The sequence below is a fragment of the Anopheles cruzii genome, chromosome X (genome assembly GCF_943734635.1).
Source record: "Anopheles cruzii chromosome X, idAnoCruzAS_RS32_06, whole genome shotgun sequence".
NCBI classification, from domain to species: domain Eukaryota; kingdom Metazoa; phylum Arthropoda; class Insecta; order Diptera; family Culicidae; genus Anopheles; species Anopheles cruzii.
Genome location: NC_069143.1, coordinates 8,788,574 through 8,803,198, shown reverse-complemented (window position 1 = coordinate 8,803,198; position 14,625 = coordinate 8,788,574). Strand labels below are relative to the sequence as shown.

At 61.9% G+C, this 14,625-nt stretch overlaps 2 protein-coding genes across 2 annotated transcripts; one reads left to right on the top strand and one right to left on the bottom strand.

The window, feature by feature from the left end:
• Nucleotides 1–232: 232 nt before the first annotated feature.
• On the top strand, nt 233–12,323 carry LOC128271907 (CAD protein). The gene is made up of 8 exons (XM_053009591.1): nt 233–560; nt 622–4,190; nt 4,249–4,357; nt 8,102–8,148; nt 8,703–8,708; nt 9,414–11,267; nt 11,533–11,916; nt 11,994–12,323. The coding sequence occupies exons 1-8, from the start codon at nt 248–250 to the stop codon at nt 12,189–12,191; spliced, it is 6,480 nt and encodes a 2,159-aa protein (XP_052865551.1). The 5' UTR covers nt 233–247; the 3' UTR covers nt 12,192–12,323.
• On the bottom strand, nt 4,445–8,502 carry LOC128271917 (uncharacterized). The gene is made up of 4 exons (XM_053009603.1): nt 8,093–8,502; nt 7,080–7,217; nt 5,071–7,015; nt 4,445–4,988 (listed from the first exon to the last, which is right to left on the bottom strand). The coding sequence occupies exons 1-4, from the start codon at nt 8,395–8,397 to the stop codon at nt 4,512–4,514; spliced, it is 2,865 nt and encodes a 954-aa protein (XP_052865563.1). The 5' UTR covers nt 8,398–8,502; the 3' UTR covers nt 4,445–4,511.
• Nucleotides 12,324–14,625: the final 2,302 nt, after the last annotated feature.

Here is a 14,625-nt window from a genome sequence, read left to right as displayed (position 1 = left end):
ACTAGAACTAGAGCCACCCGGCACAACCCGGCACATGGCACACCCGGAGGAGTCGCTCCGCTCGATGATGGAGGCGGACTCGACGGAGGAATCGGTGGCCCCGCTCGTGGCGTCGCCACCACCACCAGCCGACCAGGAGTACCGGCCGGTGACGGCGTCCCTTGTGCTCGAGGATGGTACGATCCTGCACGGTTACTCGTTCGGCGCGGCCACTACCGTCGACGGGGAGGTCGTATTCCAGACGGGCATGGTCGGGTACCCGGAGTCGATGACCGACCCGTCGTACCACGGGCAGGTGCTGGTGCTGACGTACCCGCTGATCGGAAACTACGGTATCCCGGGCTGCGACGTGGACGAGTACGGGCTGATGCGGCACTTTGAATCGAACATCCGCATCTGGACGGCCGGGCTGGTGGTGAGCGAGGTGTGTGACGAACCGTCGCACTGGCGTAGCCGGCTGACGCTGTCGCAGTGGATGCAGCAGCACGGTGTGCCCGGCATCAGCGGGATCGACACGCGGGCGCTCACCAAAAAGCTCCGCGAAAAGGGCACCATGGTCGGTAAGACCCGGACTAGGGTGGTTCTGGGATCACACACACTGTACTTGCGCTCTCTTTGTAGGTAAAATCGTGCCGATGCGCGTCGAGTCGGCCGCCGGGTACAGCTTCGCGGACCCCAACCTGCGCAACCTGGTGGCGGAGGTGTCGGTGCCGCATCCGGCAACCTACAATCCGACCGGGTCGCCCCGCATCTTGGCGCTCGACTTTGGCTTAAAGCTAAACCAGATCCGCTGCTTCGTGGGCCGCGGGGCCCGGGTCGATGTAGTGCCGTGGAACGCGCGGCCCGAGCAGTACGAATACGATGGGCTGTTCCTGTCGAACGGCCCGGGTGACCCGACGATGTGCCGGGAGGCGGTCGAAAATCTGCGCGCCCTGCTCGCACAGGCCGCGGGCCTGGCGAAGCCGATCTTCGGTATCTGCCTCGGCCACCAGCTGCTGGCGATCGCGGCCGGCTGCAGCACGTTCCGGATGCGGTACGGGAACCGGGGCCACAACCTGCCCTGTTTACACCCCGGCACCAAGCGCTGCTACATGACGTCCCAGAACCACGGGTACGCGGTCGACTCGAGCCGGCTACCGGACGGGTGGCAGGAGCTATTTTACAACATGAACGACGGCACGAACGAGGGCCTGGTGCACCGGCACCGGCCGTACTTTAGCGTGCAGTTCCACCCGGAACACACGGCCGGCCCGACCGACCTGGAGGGTCTGTTCGACGCGTTTCTGGAGCTGCTCAGCGGAGGCGGTCCGGAGCCGCCCATTCCTTTGCCCGATCGGCTAAACCGGTGGCTGCGGTACGAGCCAGCGGTGCCACCGGTGCTGCCAGTCGAGCGCCCAAAGAAGATGCTGATCCTCGGATCGGGCGGCCTTTCGATTGGGCAGGCTGGCGAGTTCGATTACTCGGGCTCGCAGGCGATCAAGGCGCTGCGCGAGGAGAACATCCGCACGGTGCTGATCAACCCGAACATTGCGACCGTCCAAACGTCGAAGGGGCTGGCGGACAAGGTGTACTTTCTGCCGCTCACACGATACTACGTGGAGCAGGTGCTCCGGGCCGAGCGCCCGGACGGGGTGCTGCTGACGTTCGGTGGCCAGACGGCGCTCAACGTGGGCGTCGAGATGGAGGATAGCTTCGCGCGGTATCGGGTGCGCATCATGGGCACCCCGATCCGGTCGATCATCGAAACCGAGGACCGCAAGCTGTTCGCCGAGCGGGTGGCCGAGATTGGCGAACGGGTCGCCCCGTCCGCTGCCGTCTACTCGGTACAGGAAGCGATGGAAGCGGCCGACGTCATCGGGTACCCGGTGATGGCGCGAGCCGCGTTTGCGCTCGGTGGGCTCGGGTCTGGGTTTGCGAGCACCCCGGATGAACTGAGGGCCCTGGCGACCCAGGCGTTTGCCCACTCGTCGCAGGTCATCATCGACAAGTCGCTCAAAGGCTGGAAGGAGGTTGAGTATGAGGTGGTGCGCGATGCGTACGATAACTGCATCACGGTGTGCAACATGGAGAACCTGGATCCACTCGGCATACACACGGGCGAGAGCATCGTGGTGGCCCCATCGCAGACCCTGTCGAACCGAGAGTACAACATGCTGCGCACGACCGCGATCCGCGTGATCCGGCACTTTGGTGTGGTCGGTGAGTGTAACATCCAATACGCGCTCTGCCCACACTCGGAGCAGTACTACATCATCGAGGTGAATGCGCGGCTATCGCGTAGCTCGGCGTTGGCGAGTAAAGCCACCGGTTACCCGCTCGCTTACGTCGCCGCCAAGCTAGCGCTCGGGGTACGCCTGCCGGACATCCGGAACACGGTGACGGGCGCTACGACGGCGTGCTTCGAGCCGAGCCTCGATTACTGCGTGGTGAAGGTGCCGCGTTGGGATCTGGACAAGTTTGCGCGCGTCAGCAAACACATCGGCAGCTCGATGAAGAGCGTCGGCGAGGTGATGGCGATCGGGCGCACGTTCGAGGAAGCGTTCCAGAAGGCGCTCCGCATGGTGGACGGTGTGAATGGGTACGGGTTCGATCCGACGCTCAAGCCGGTCAACGAGCAGGAGCTGGTGCAACCGACCGATGAGCGGATGTTCGTGCTGGCGGCCGCCCTCCGGGCCGGTTACACCGTCGAGCAGCTGCACGCACTGACCGCGATCGACCGGTGGTTCCTGCACCGGATGCGCCGTATCGTGGACTTTGGGCGCCACCTGGAGTCGCTGGCGGGAGGGCCGGTACCCGGGCCGGGTGTGTTGCGTGAGGCGAAACGGCTCGGGTTCTCGGACCGTGCGATCGCACGCTCCCTCAAGAGTACGGAGCTGGCGGTGCGGATGCACCGGAAGGAGCACGGTGTGGTGCCGTGCGTAAAGCAGATCGACACGGTCGCGGGGGAGTGGCCGGCATCGACCAATTACCTGTACCTCACGTACAGCGGAACCGAGAGCGACGTGCAGTTCCCGGGTCAGTACACGATGGTGCTCGGATCGGGCGTGTATCGAATCGGCAGCTCCGTCGAGTTTGATTGGTGCGCGGTTGGGTGTTTGCGAGAGCTGCGAACCCTCGGTCATCGGACGATCATGGTGAACTACAACCCGGAGACGGTCAGCACCGATTACGATGTGTGCGATCGGTTGTACTTTGAGGAGATCTCGTTCGAGGTGGTGATGGACATTTACGACGCGGAGCAACCGGCCGGCATTATCCTGTCGATGGGGGGTCAGCTGCCGAACAACATTGCGATGGACCTGCACCGGCAGCAAGCACGCATCCTCGGTACGTCGCCCGAGTCGGTGGATGGGGCGGAGAATCGGTTCAAGTTTTCGCGCATGCTCGACCGGAAGGGTATCCTGCAGCCGCGCTGGAAGGAGCTCACGAACCTGCAGTCGGCGGTCGAGTTCTGTGAGGAGGTCGGCTACCCGTGCCTGGTGCGCCCGTCCTACGTGCTGTCCGGGGCCGCGATGAACGTAGCTTACTCGCACCAGGACCTCGAGGCGTACCTGCAGGCCGCGTCGGACGTTAGCAAGGAGCACCCGGTGGTGATTTCGAAGTTTCTGGTCGACGCGAAAGAGATCGACGTTGATGCGGTCGCCGCCGACGGTGTGATCCTGTGCCTGGCCGTGTCCGAGCACGTGGAGAACGCGGGTGTACACTCGGGCGATGCAACGCTCGTGACACCACCGCAGGACATCAATCCGGAGACGCTCGGGCGCATCAAGGAGATTGCGCGTGACATTGCGGCGTTGCTCGACGTGACGGGCCCATTCAACATGCAGCTGATTGCGAAGGATAACGAGCTGAAGGTGATCGAGTGCAATGTGCGTGTGTCCCGCTCGTTTCCGTTCGTGTCGAAGACGCTTGACCTCAACTTTGTTGGTGTTGCAACGCGCGTTATCGTCGGACTGCCGGTCGAGCCACTCGACGTACTGCACGGGTGCGGCCGGGTCGGTGTCAAGGTGCCACAGTTTAGCTTTTCGCGCCTGGCCGGTGCCGATGTGATGCTGGGAGTGGAGATGGCGTCGACGGGCGAGGTCGGTTGCTTCGGCGATAACCGGTACGAGGCGTACCTGAAGGCGCTCATGTCGACCGGATTTGAGATCCCGCGGAAGGCGATCCTGCTCAGTATCGGTAGCTACAAGGTAATAAGGAGCGGCCCCCCTTCTGTATACCCTGTACTAACCCCGGTTCCGGTTTTAGCACAAAATGGAGCTCCTGCCGTCGGTACGGAACCTGGTCAAGATGGGTTACAAGCTGTACGGTTCGATGGGCACCGGGGACTTCTACACCGAGCACGGTGTCCCAGTAAGTATCGCAGCCGCTCTAGGAGCTTACGGATTCAGCCATTTATTTGCAAGGTCGGTGCGGCGTGTCTTGGCCCCCTTCGGGCTCGGTTTCGGGTCGTCTCTCATCTAAAGTTATCACAGAAAACGATATGCTTAAGTGCTAAGCCCCCCGTCCCACTAGCGGACCGTAACGTTTCCGAGTAGCCGGGAGATGTCGTCGATGTCGTCGGATGAGCGGCGCCTCGCCCTGTCGCGTGGGTGGACCTGCACGCTAACCTGACGCTGGTTCCGCTGGTGCGACGTCGGTACGTTGCTGTACGCCGTCGGCCGATGGCTTGGCCGTTGACTCGGCATGGGCTGCTGCTGGGTGCTGCTGGTGCGACGGGGAAGCGCAGGCCGGTCCGGAGCCTGGGCACTGGCCCGTGCTAACTCCTGGCGCAGCCCACCAATCTTGGCCAGGTACTGGTGCGCCTCGTCGGCTCCCTCGTCGTCCGCGAGCAGATCGCAGAGGCGCTCCGATTGGCGCACGTAGACGAGCGCTTGGTTGAGGGCCCGAAAGCGGCACGAGACGCGTGCCATCTCGGTGAAGTGCTCGATGAAGTGCCCGTAGATGAGCTGCCGGCGTAGGTTCTCCATGTGCTTCAGTGGCAGGAACTGCGAAGAAGGAAAGACAGACAGGAGAGCTACTGGCCGTTACTCGGGAGCTACTCGGACGCTGGACCCCCCCTTCTCATACCGTGAGGTCGATGGATTCGATCGAGGCGCGCCGGGTGGTCGGACGTTCGGCCCGGTCCTTGCGGAGAAGCTGCTCGGCCACCAGGAAGCGCACGATGCGGGTCCGCTTCCGGCGCGATTCGATCTCCTGCCGGTGGTAGTAGGCCATCGAACCGACGGCGATTTCGCGCTCGTTCGCTTCCTGCTCGTCCGAGTCCTCGGCCGCCAGGTTCTCGTCCTCGTCGCGCAGCAGCGGGTTGACGAGCCGGAGCGGATTGTCTACCGCAAGGTACGCGTACAGGCGCTTGAGCCGCAGCTTCGGGTAAAACGCGAGAGTGCCGCTTGGCAGTTTTAGGTTGCGGAGCGCCACCAGCAGGTGCATGGCCGGGTTTTCGGTCACGCGGAAGATGCGCCGGTGTAGCTCCACAAGCACCCGTTCCGGCACGTTCTCGAAGAGGTTCCGGGCGGGTAGGAAGTAGTCCGGCAGGCGGTGCGTTTTGATGCGCTCGAGTAGCGCGTTCAGGAAGCGTAATAGCGCCTCCCCGAGGTAGTCCTCCGGCCAGGCCGCGTAGTTGGTCTCGCACTGCCAGAAAAGGTGCGCCCGCAGGTGTTCCAACCCGAACATGCCCAGGGTTGCAGCCGGTGCCGGTGCCGCCGTCTCGACGAATGTCTTCAGGAGCAGCTTCGCGACGAGGTACAGCTTGACTTGGGTGCTCGACAGGCAGCTTTCCAGGTACCGTTCCGCTTCCGGGAAGACGATCTTCCACTCGAGCTGCCGGTACCGGTTCTGGCCCTGCTTCGGTGCGTACCCGACCGGCACGACGTGGCAACCGAACGAGCGCACCTTCTGGATCATCGGTGGCGTTGGCCACTGGAAGCGCTGCTTCGTCAGCGGGTTCACCTTCACGTCGCGCTTCCGGTGCACCCACTCGGTGGCTTCGCGTGGCCACGGGCAGAACACGGCCGGAACGATCTCCCAGTGGCCGCTGTACACGACCGCACCCTTCCAGGTCGCGTCCGGCAGATCGTCGGCTGGGATGTCCAGCTCGGCGGCCAGTCGGTCCTGGAACAGGTTCACGAAGTACGCCAGGAAGCCCTTCGAGTTCAGGTACTGCCGCCGTTCCGTCGTGTACTCGCTGTTGCGGTGCTTCCCGGCGGAGGCACCAGAGGCCCCTGCCGGCTTGCCGCCACTACCACTGGACTGGCCCTCGGATTCCTCGTCGTCGCTGTAGTAACCCTCCGGCACTTCGATCGGGCAGCTGAGCGTCGTGATGCAGTAATCCGGCAGGACGGTCGTGCTGAGCGGTGGCGTCTCCACCACGCAGGGGCCACCACCGCAACCGATGCCGATGCCTCCTGCGCCCGCCGACCGCATCACGCTGAGCGGCTGGTGCGTGTTGATGGCCGTGATGTACGCGTAATCGTACTCGCTGCTCGGTGGTGACGTCGAGCTCGTCGACGTCGACGGGACCGTCGTCGACGCTCGGACCTTACCCCTGACGGCGGCGCCATACACCCCATTCATCTTCGGGTATTTGACCGCGATACTGTCACGGAACTTGCGCTGCCGAAACCCGGAACCTTCCCGGCCGCCATCATCATCGACGTCGTCGTCGTCGTCATCCTCCAGGGTGTCACTATCGCTGAGGTTACCGTCCCGCAGCGGCCTGTCGATCGGTTCGGTTCGAGGCGCCACCGGCGGCGGTTCGTTCGGTTTGATGTACTCCACGCTGCGCAGCTTGACGTAGCCGTGATGACAGTTGCCGCGCCGCGGGGCGGCCCGTTGCATCCCGCTGCGCCTCAGCTTGTCGTCGAGCCCGTCCTCGATCTCGAGCTTGTAGATCGGCGCATCGGTTAGGATGCTGTAGACGGAGCTGTCGCCCGGGTTTGTGATCTCGATGTTGTCGTGCACGATGTAGCAGGTCTGGGTGTGGAGCGGCAACAACCGATTCTTGTGCGGTCCGTGCCTATAGGGAGAGACAAGTGGAATGGAGCGGAACCCGATGGCCAGCGGAACGTTGCTTGACTTACTTGGCATAGAACTTGACGCGTTTATCGACCGCCTCCAGGAGGCGATCGGGCAGGATGACGGTTTTGCAGTGACGCGACGTTCGCCCGTTCCGCCGGTTCTCCTCGGCCCGGTTCCGCTCGACCGCTTCCCACATCTCCCTGCAATGACAAACCGGGGGGAACCACAGTGCGGAGTTCATTGATAAGTCTGTTCGGAAGCCGCGTCGGTGACGTCGGAGCCTGCTGTTGATGTTATCTACATGCGCGCCATATCACCGAGCACACACACACACACACACACACCTACGTCACCTACTTCACCTACGTCAGCTAATGTCTCCACTTTTTAGGCACGATACTTCGGCCGGCGGACCCCAACGACCCCGGATGACGTCACCCGGATTAAGCGATAGCAAGCGGCGGCCCCCCGGGACACGCGAATTCTCGGACTCCGGCGGTGTCTGACACGCGTGTCCATCTGTCAAACGCGTCCTATCACACCGCACCGATCACCGTCAGGCGCGCGCCCGCGCTCCCTGGTTGATTGATAATTGAGTGCGCGGCAGTGCCTTTATCGTCGTCGTTATTCACCCGTTGCGACACCTGTCCCCCCACCCCGCCTGGGGATACTCGGAACAGCTTGTCGGACAGCAATCGCGGCGGTACACATGAAACACCTGACGCGGTGGCCGACGGCGGTGCCAAAATGAGTCAGGGACGGCCCAGCCGACCGATGATCTGGAGCGACGGCTCAGGAGACCAGTATCACGGAACACTCCACGAACAACACGCAAATAGCCCCCCCAACCCCCCCCCGCACTAAAACGAAAAGATGGCCGACATTCCTGGCCGATGGCGGCTGGAACGAACCGAGAGGCCTCGCTTATCACGCACCACACGCAATCGTTCCAGGGAATTCGGAGAGGAGATGCCTTGGCCCTGAGCTGCTTCACCGTGTGTGTGTGTGTGTGTGTGTGTGTGACGCGGCCACAGTTGAACGCTGTCTCTGAGGTTGAGTGGATGCAAGTGGATACCTCTCAAAGTTGCCGTAGAACTGCACTCCGAGCATGAGCTGGTTGAGCACGAAGATGTCACTGTTAAACGCGAGCTGGTGCTGCATCCGGCGCTTCGCCTCCAGGTCGTAGTCGTTCTTCGCGGCACCACCCTTCGGATGCACTACCGGGGGTGGGTCCGGTTCGCGCAGCTCGCTTAGCCGCGACTTACGGTGTCGTGATCCGTCGGCCTTGGGACGCTTCCTTTTCTTCTTCGGGTCCGCCTTGGTTTGCCGCCCCGACTGCTGCTGCTGCTGCTGCTGCTCCTTCGAGTGCGACCGGCCCATGGCGGCCGCGGCCAGGCCCACGCCCTGGTGCTGCTGCTGCTGCTAGTTCGTTGAGCGAAGTGACTGGTCGAGGTCGTCCGGGAGAGGTACAACGATACACGGTACCGCTCGGGAGCCCCAGGTGAAACTGAGTGTGCTGCCTGTGATCGGTAGGCCTTCGCTTCCGGTAGGCGCTCGGACCCACACACCCACATGCGCGCGTGCCGCTTATCACACTGCCGCCGCCGTCGCCGCCGCCGTGCCCGAGTTGGTGTGTTGTGCGGTGCTTATCGGTATCGAGTGCCAGATTGCCGACACGACAAAAGCCCCCTGTTTCTTTCTCTCTCTCTCTCTCTCTAGTTCGGTCTGTCTCTTTCGCTACCGACCACTTCAGCGGCCACTAGCCGCAGTCCCTCTAGGCTCTAGGCGAGTTCTCGAGTCGCCAACAGCAAAAAGTCACAAACGACGAGCTGCGGAATTGAAGAATCTCTCCGCCGCCCACTCTCTGTCGCCCCCCCCCCTTTCCAGGAATCATGATCTCTTTCTCCCCCCCCCTCTCTCGCCCTCTCTCTACCCCTCTCTCTCTCCCTGGTGCTCTCCAATCGAGAGCTGCGCGCGCGTGAATTCAATTACGATGATTGCGGAGCAGCAGCAACCGAACCGGGAAGGAGCCCCACCCCTCCACCGCCTTGGAGTCTCCAAAGTCCTCTCCCCGACCAACGCGAGTGGTTCCGCGTTGAGGCGGCCGCGGAAGCACTTTAGCAAATTGGTTCGACGCGCGGTGGGGGAGAGAGGATTAAATAGCGGTCGTGCTGGTGGTGGACCCCCACCACGAGGAGGCCGACTTCCTGCGTGGTGTTTAACCTTTGCTGATCGCTGAATCCCAATCTCTCTTTTTGTAGGTGGAAAGTGTGCAGTGGACGTTCGAAGAGCAAGAGGCGGCGGCAGGATCCGAGGATGCAGCCTCCGCTAGCGGAAACGGTACCACTAATGGTGGCGGCGGTGGCAACGGTGCCGCGAACGGCGGTGCGAACGAGCTACGCCATCTGGCGGAGTATCTGGCAAACAAACAGTTCGATATGGTGATCAACCTGCCGATGCGGGCGGACGGGGCACGGCGTGTCACGTGCCTGACGACACACGGGTACCGGACGCGCCGGCTTGCCGTCGACTACTCGGTCCCACTCATGACGGACGTCAAGTGCACGAAGATGCTGGTCGAAGCGCTACGCCGTTGCGGAGGCGCGGCTCCGATGAAAACGCACACGGACTGCATCGAGTCACGGGCGCTCCTCAAGCTGCCCGGCTTCATCGACGTGCACGTGCACCTACGGGAACCGGGCGCCCCGCACAAGGAAACGTTCTCTTCCGGTACGGCGGCAGCCCTGGCCGGCGGCGTCACGATGGTGCTGGCCATGCCGAACACGCAGCCCCCGGTCGTGGACCGGGCTTCGCTCGAGAAGGCACGGGAACACGCGGTGGCGGGTGCCCGCTGCGACTACGCCCTGTACGTGGGTGGAACCAGCACGAACTACGGGGCGGAGCTGGCGGAACTGGCGCCGCAGGCGGCCGGACTGAAGCTGTACCTCAACGACACCTACTCGACGCTCCAGCTGGGTGGGATCCCCGAGTGGCAGATGCATCTGGCCTGCTGGCCCCGGCGAGCCCCGCTCTGTGTGCACGCCGAGCGTGACAAGATGGCGGCGGTGCTGCTGCTTGCGTCGCTCCTCGACCGACCGATCCACGTGTGCCACGTGGCGCGCCGCGAAGAAATCCTTGTGATCAAGGCGGCCAAGGAGCGTGGGATCAAGGTTACGTGCGAAGTGTGCCCGCATCACCTTTTCCTTTCGACGGCCGACGTCGAGCGGGTGGGTGGGCCGGGCTGGGCGCAGGTGCGCCCTGTGCTCTGCTCGCCCGAGGATCAGCGAGCCCTGTGGGAGAACCTGGACGTGATCGACGTGTTCGCGACCGACCACGCACCGCACACGCGCGACGAGAAGGGCTCGGATGCGGCGCCACCCGGTTTTCCGGGGCTCGAGACCATCCTGGCGCTGCTGCTGACGGCGGTCAGTGAGGGGCGCCTTACGATGGACGAGCTGATCGCCAAGTTTCACCGCAATCCGAAGCGCATCTTCAACTTGCCCGATCAACCGAACACGTACATCGAGGTGGACCTGGACTACGAGTGGATCATTCCGGAGCGCTCGTTCCACTCGAAGGCCGACTGGAGCCCGTTCGCTGGGATGCGCGTCCGCGGCCACGTACAGCGGGTCGTCCTGCGGGGTGAGACCGCCTACGTGGACGGAGCCGTCCTGGCGAACGCCGGTTACGGGCAGAACGTGCGCGATTGGCCCCAACCGCCACTGGCGCGACTGGCCCGGGGGGGAGTGGGAGGAGCCGCAACAACGGCGGAGCAGGCTGGCGCCACACTGGCGCCACCCCCGGCAACGGTCGTCGGTGTCGGGGAAGCGGGCGCCGCCGATGGTGAAACGAACGAAATGTTCTTCCGTCTGCTGGCCCAGCAGGCGGCGGAAGCGGAAGCCGCGTCGCACCCGCACCGGATCGCTCCAGCACGGACACCCGGCCCCGGTACGGTGGCCGGTGGTGGTGGCGGCGGTGGCCCGTCCTTGCCAACGCCGGTTTCGCCGGTTCCGCCAACACCGGCCGGGGGACGGATGCGTTACGACTCGGTGGGTCCGTCCAGTGGCCGGCTGGAGCCACCGCTGGTGAGCGCTGAGGGGAGCGCCTGGGTGCGCCAGCTGGCCGGTAAGCACGTGCTCACCGTGGACCTGTTCACGAAGGAACACCTGAACGAGATCTTCCACCTGGCGCAAACGATGAAAGCGCGCGTCGCCAAGGATCGGCCACTGGACGAGGTGCTGCGCGGCAAGGTGATGGCGTCCGTCTTTTACGAGGCCAGCACGCGCACCAGCTGCAGCTTCGCCGCCGCCATGCAGCGGCTGGGAGGGCGGGTGGTGCACTTTGACGAGCCGTCGTCATCGGCGCGCAAAGGCGAAACGCTCGAGGACAGCATCCAGGTGATGGCGGGCTACGCGGACGTCATCGTCCTGCGCCACCCGGTCCCGGGTGCCGTCACGGTAAGGAAGCTTCTGGCGTATGCTCTATACCCACCGCTAACTGTCCGTTTTGTTTTAGCGCGCCGCTCACCACTGCCGGAAGCCGCTGATTAATGCGGGCGACGGGGTAGGCGAACACCCGACGCAGGCGCTGCTGGACATCTTCACGATCCGCGAGGAGATTGGGACGGTGAACGGGCTGACCATCACGATGGTGGGCGACTTGAAGCACGGCCGCACCGTCCACTCGCTCGCCCGCCTGCTGACGCTGTACAACGTCAACATGCGGTACGTGTGCCCGCCCGGGCTCGAGATGCCGGACCGGGTGCGCGAGTTCGTCGACCGGAAGGGCGTGTCGCAGCGGCAGTGTGCCACGCTCGAGGAAGCGATCGCCGACACGGACGTCCTGTATGTGACGCGCATCCAGCGCGAACGCTTCGCCTCCGAGGATCACTACCTGCGGGTAAGTAGCAGGAGGAGGAGTATTACCACCTTTCGCGCGCTAACCCCGAACCGCATTCTTGGCTCTCCCCGCAACAGTGCTGCGGTCAGCTGGTCTTGACCCCCCAGACGATGACCTTCGCCAAGCGGCGCATGATCGTGATGCACCCGTTGCCGCGCGTCCTGGAGATCAGCACCGAGATCGATAACGATCCACGGGCCGCCTACTTCCGGCAGGCCGAGTACGGCATGTACGTGCGTATGGCGCTGCTCGCGATGGTGCTTGGCCGTTACTGAGCCGGAGTCGTCGGAGCTAACCGTTTTGAGGTCCGCCTAGGTCCGCAAATGGAATGGAGGCGGCGGAGCAGCTGCCCCGTTGCGTGCGATCACGCCTTTTCGAATTGTATACAGCACACACACACAGACAAGCCCACCCACAAAACCATTTACGTGCGACGCTCGCGAATCACTTTGAATTCACTTCGAATCCACTTCGAGCCAATAAAAGATACATTTGTTCGTAGCCATCTATTCGGGCCGTAGTCCTTTTAATTAACAACGGATCCAACGGATATCCATCGGATAGAGCATTTCCAGCGACTTTCATTCTAGGACGCCGCGACGGCGAAGGACGCTGTCGGATGCTTTCTCGGGATGGAAATGGCACCCAGGCAGTTCGTCGCATCTACGCACCTGGTGTCACCGTTCTCTGATCCCCAAATCTCTGTCATTTTTGACTTTCCCGAACAAGAATACCAGACTTCTGACTTCCATAAATCTAGCCTTTTGTTTGAATTTGCTCTTTAAGAACTTTATTGTATCAGTTAGTATGATGTGTCTACGCCACACTTGCAGAGTAACCTTCTGGTTTTCATGCAGGTCGCAGTGCCCGACAAGATTTAATGCATAGAATAAAATAAAGTAAATGTTTGCGCTCAAGGTGTACAATGTACAATGTCCGAGTTCGTCGCTGGCGCTTGATTCGCCAGAAAATAGTTTTGTTACCCCCATCGTCCGTTGAACGTTACATCGTTATCCTACAAACATTTGGTTCCGGCCGGCCATTGGCCAACCTCTAATCCCTGTAAAGAGTTCCACTCGTCGACGCGCAATCATCTCATTATCGCCTACGTCCACTGCCTATGTACAGCCAGCTCTCCTGCTACCTTTGATTGCCGTTTTTTGGTCTTGGTCTACGCCTCGGATGCCTCGGCGTCTCGGGTTTTTAACCCATGCTCCACCCGCGCGCAGGTACATGATCTCCAGGACTGGGGATCTCTGGACTGGGTTCAGAAGGGCGGTTACCAATGTGACTTCCAATTCATGTATCGTTCAGCTATACGATCCGTATGCCTAACAGTTTTCCGTCTGGGCAACGTTTAACCTTGTATCCCGACGATTCCAACCCCCCCCCCCCCGGTTTGGGGGTCTCGTGCCCCAGTCGTGAGTCTTACAAATACCGTTGCCGTCGATGAGCGGAGCGTCGTCCGGAGAGTGGATGATTCGATACGATTCGGACTCTCTCTCTCTCCACTCCGCGTGCCCTCACATTCGCGTGATCACATCGTGCAGCTCGCAATCGCCCGAGAATGTCACGCAGCGACCCGAAGACCCGCCCAAGGCAGACACCTTCTGCGAGACGGTTTCTATCGGTTGCACCCGCGCTACTGATGCTGCTGCTGGGAGCGATGACACCTTGATGCGTGGACTGTAGATGGAAAGAAGATGTCAGAGGGGGGCAGGTTGGTCGCCTCGGGCCGCTGGACCATAGATTTACTAACCTTCGCTCCCAGCGGGTGATGAACGCGATCAGCGTGATCAGGATGATGAGCGCCACCAGCACCCCGAGACCGATCGCGGCCAGTGTCATGTTGGGGTGTGCCTCACCATCCATCGAGACCACCGGAACTGGAACACAGGGGGAATGTAAGGGATCGTTAGAAATTATCGTTAGAGTAGCGGCTGAGAGTAGCTCGTCGCTGTCAGCATCGGCCGAATCGAAAAAACCACACTGTTACAGAAAGCAACAGAAGACTCAACATTGACTCTCTATTGTATGCCACCGACCGCTCGGGACCGATTGTCATCGACCGAGAAGAAGACCACACAGGTCTAGACATTATGAAACCAGACCGAGCTCTTGATGTCAATTTCGGTCCTCCTTGTTACGCTTTTTTTTTGCAACACTTTGGCCTTGTTTTGACATCTGTCAAAGGATTATAACCTCCAACGAACCGTAGGTTTTAGTCCATGCAACCTACGTTTAAGAACTGTTTGAGAAGTGGTCTCCACACACCATTTCCCTACGTTTGAAGGCCCTGGGAAAAAAGATCCAAAAGATTGGAAAATGGACGACAGCTACAGAAGGAAGTCGGAGCCCGGATTCCGGCGCTTTTGTGGGTGCTTATGGGCCTTTTTCTCCGCCCAGCATCTAGCAGCCAGCGTCTAGCGCTCAAGGTGCACCACCAAACCCGTCACCGATCCAACCACAGCCCCTACCGATGGTCTCGATCGGGGAGCTCATTAGCTCATTAGCAAGGGGGCGCGGCCGACTCCTCCGACGGCGCCGCATAAGCTACTTAAATCTGGGCCGTGTGTTGGCAAATCGCGGCCAAAGCGAAACGAAACGTCCCGGGCCCGGGACGCAGCGGCGACGCCTGAAGTCTCGGGATCGACTGCGGTTTCGCGGTGGCGACCGGCGGTCTACCGGTCTAGTGGTCGACCTACGCTC

Bases quoted from the DNA above. Each gene is read 5' to 3' on its own strand.
- LOC128271917 (XM_053009603.1), bottom strand. From the start codon at position 8,397: ATGGGCCGGTCGCACTCGAAGGAGCAGCAGCAGCAGCAGCAGCAGTCG. The intron at 7,218-8,092 runs GTATCCACTTGC...TTGTCATTGCAG, and splicing joins TTCTACGGCAACTTTGAGAG to GGAGATGTGGGAAGCGGTCG. The intron at 7,016-7,079 runs GTAAGTCAAGCA...CTCTCCCTATAG, and splicing joins CGCGTCAAGTTCTATGCCAA to GCACGGACCGCACAAGAATC.
- LOC128271907 (XM_053009591.1), top strand. From the start codon at position 248: ATGGTCGGGTACCCGGAGTCGATGACCGACCCGTCGTACCACGGGCAG. The intron at 561-621 runs GTAAGACCCGGA...CTCTCTTTGTAG, and splicing joins CGAAAAGGGCACCATGGTCG to GTAAAATCGTGCCGATGCGC. The intron at 11,917-11,993 runs GTAAGTAGCAGG...TCCCCGCAACAG, and splicing joins CCGAGGATCACTACCTGCGG to TGCTGCGGTCAGCTGGTCTT.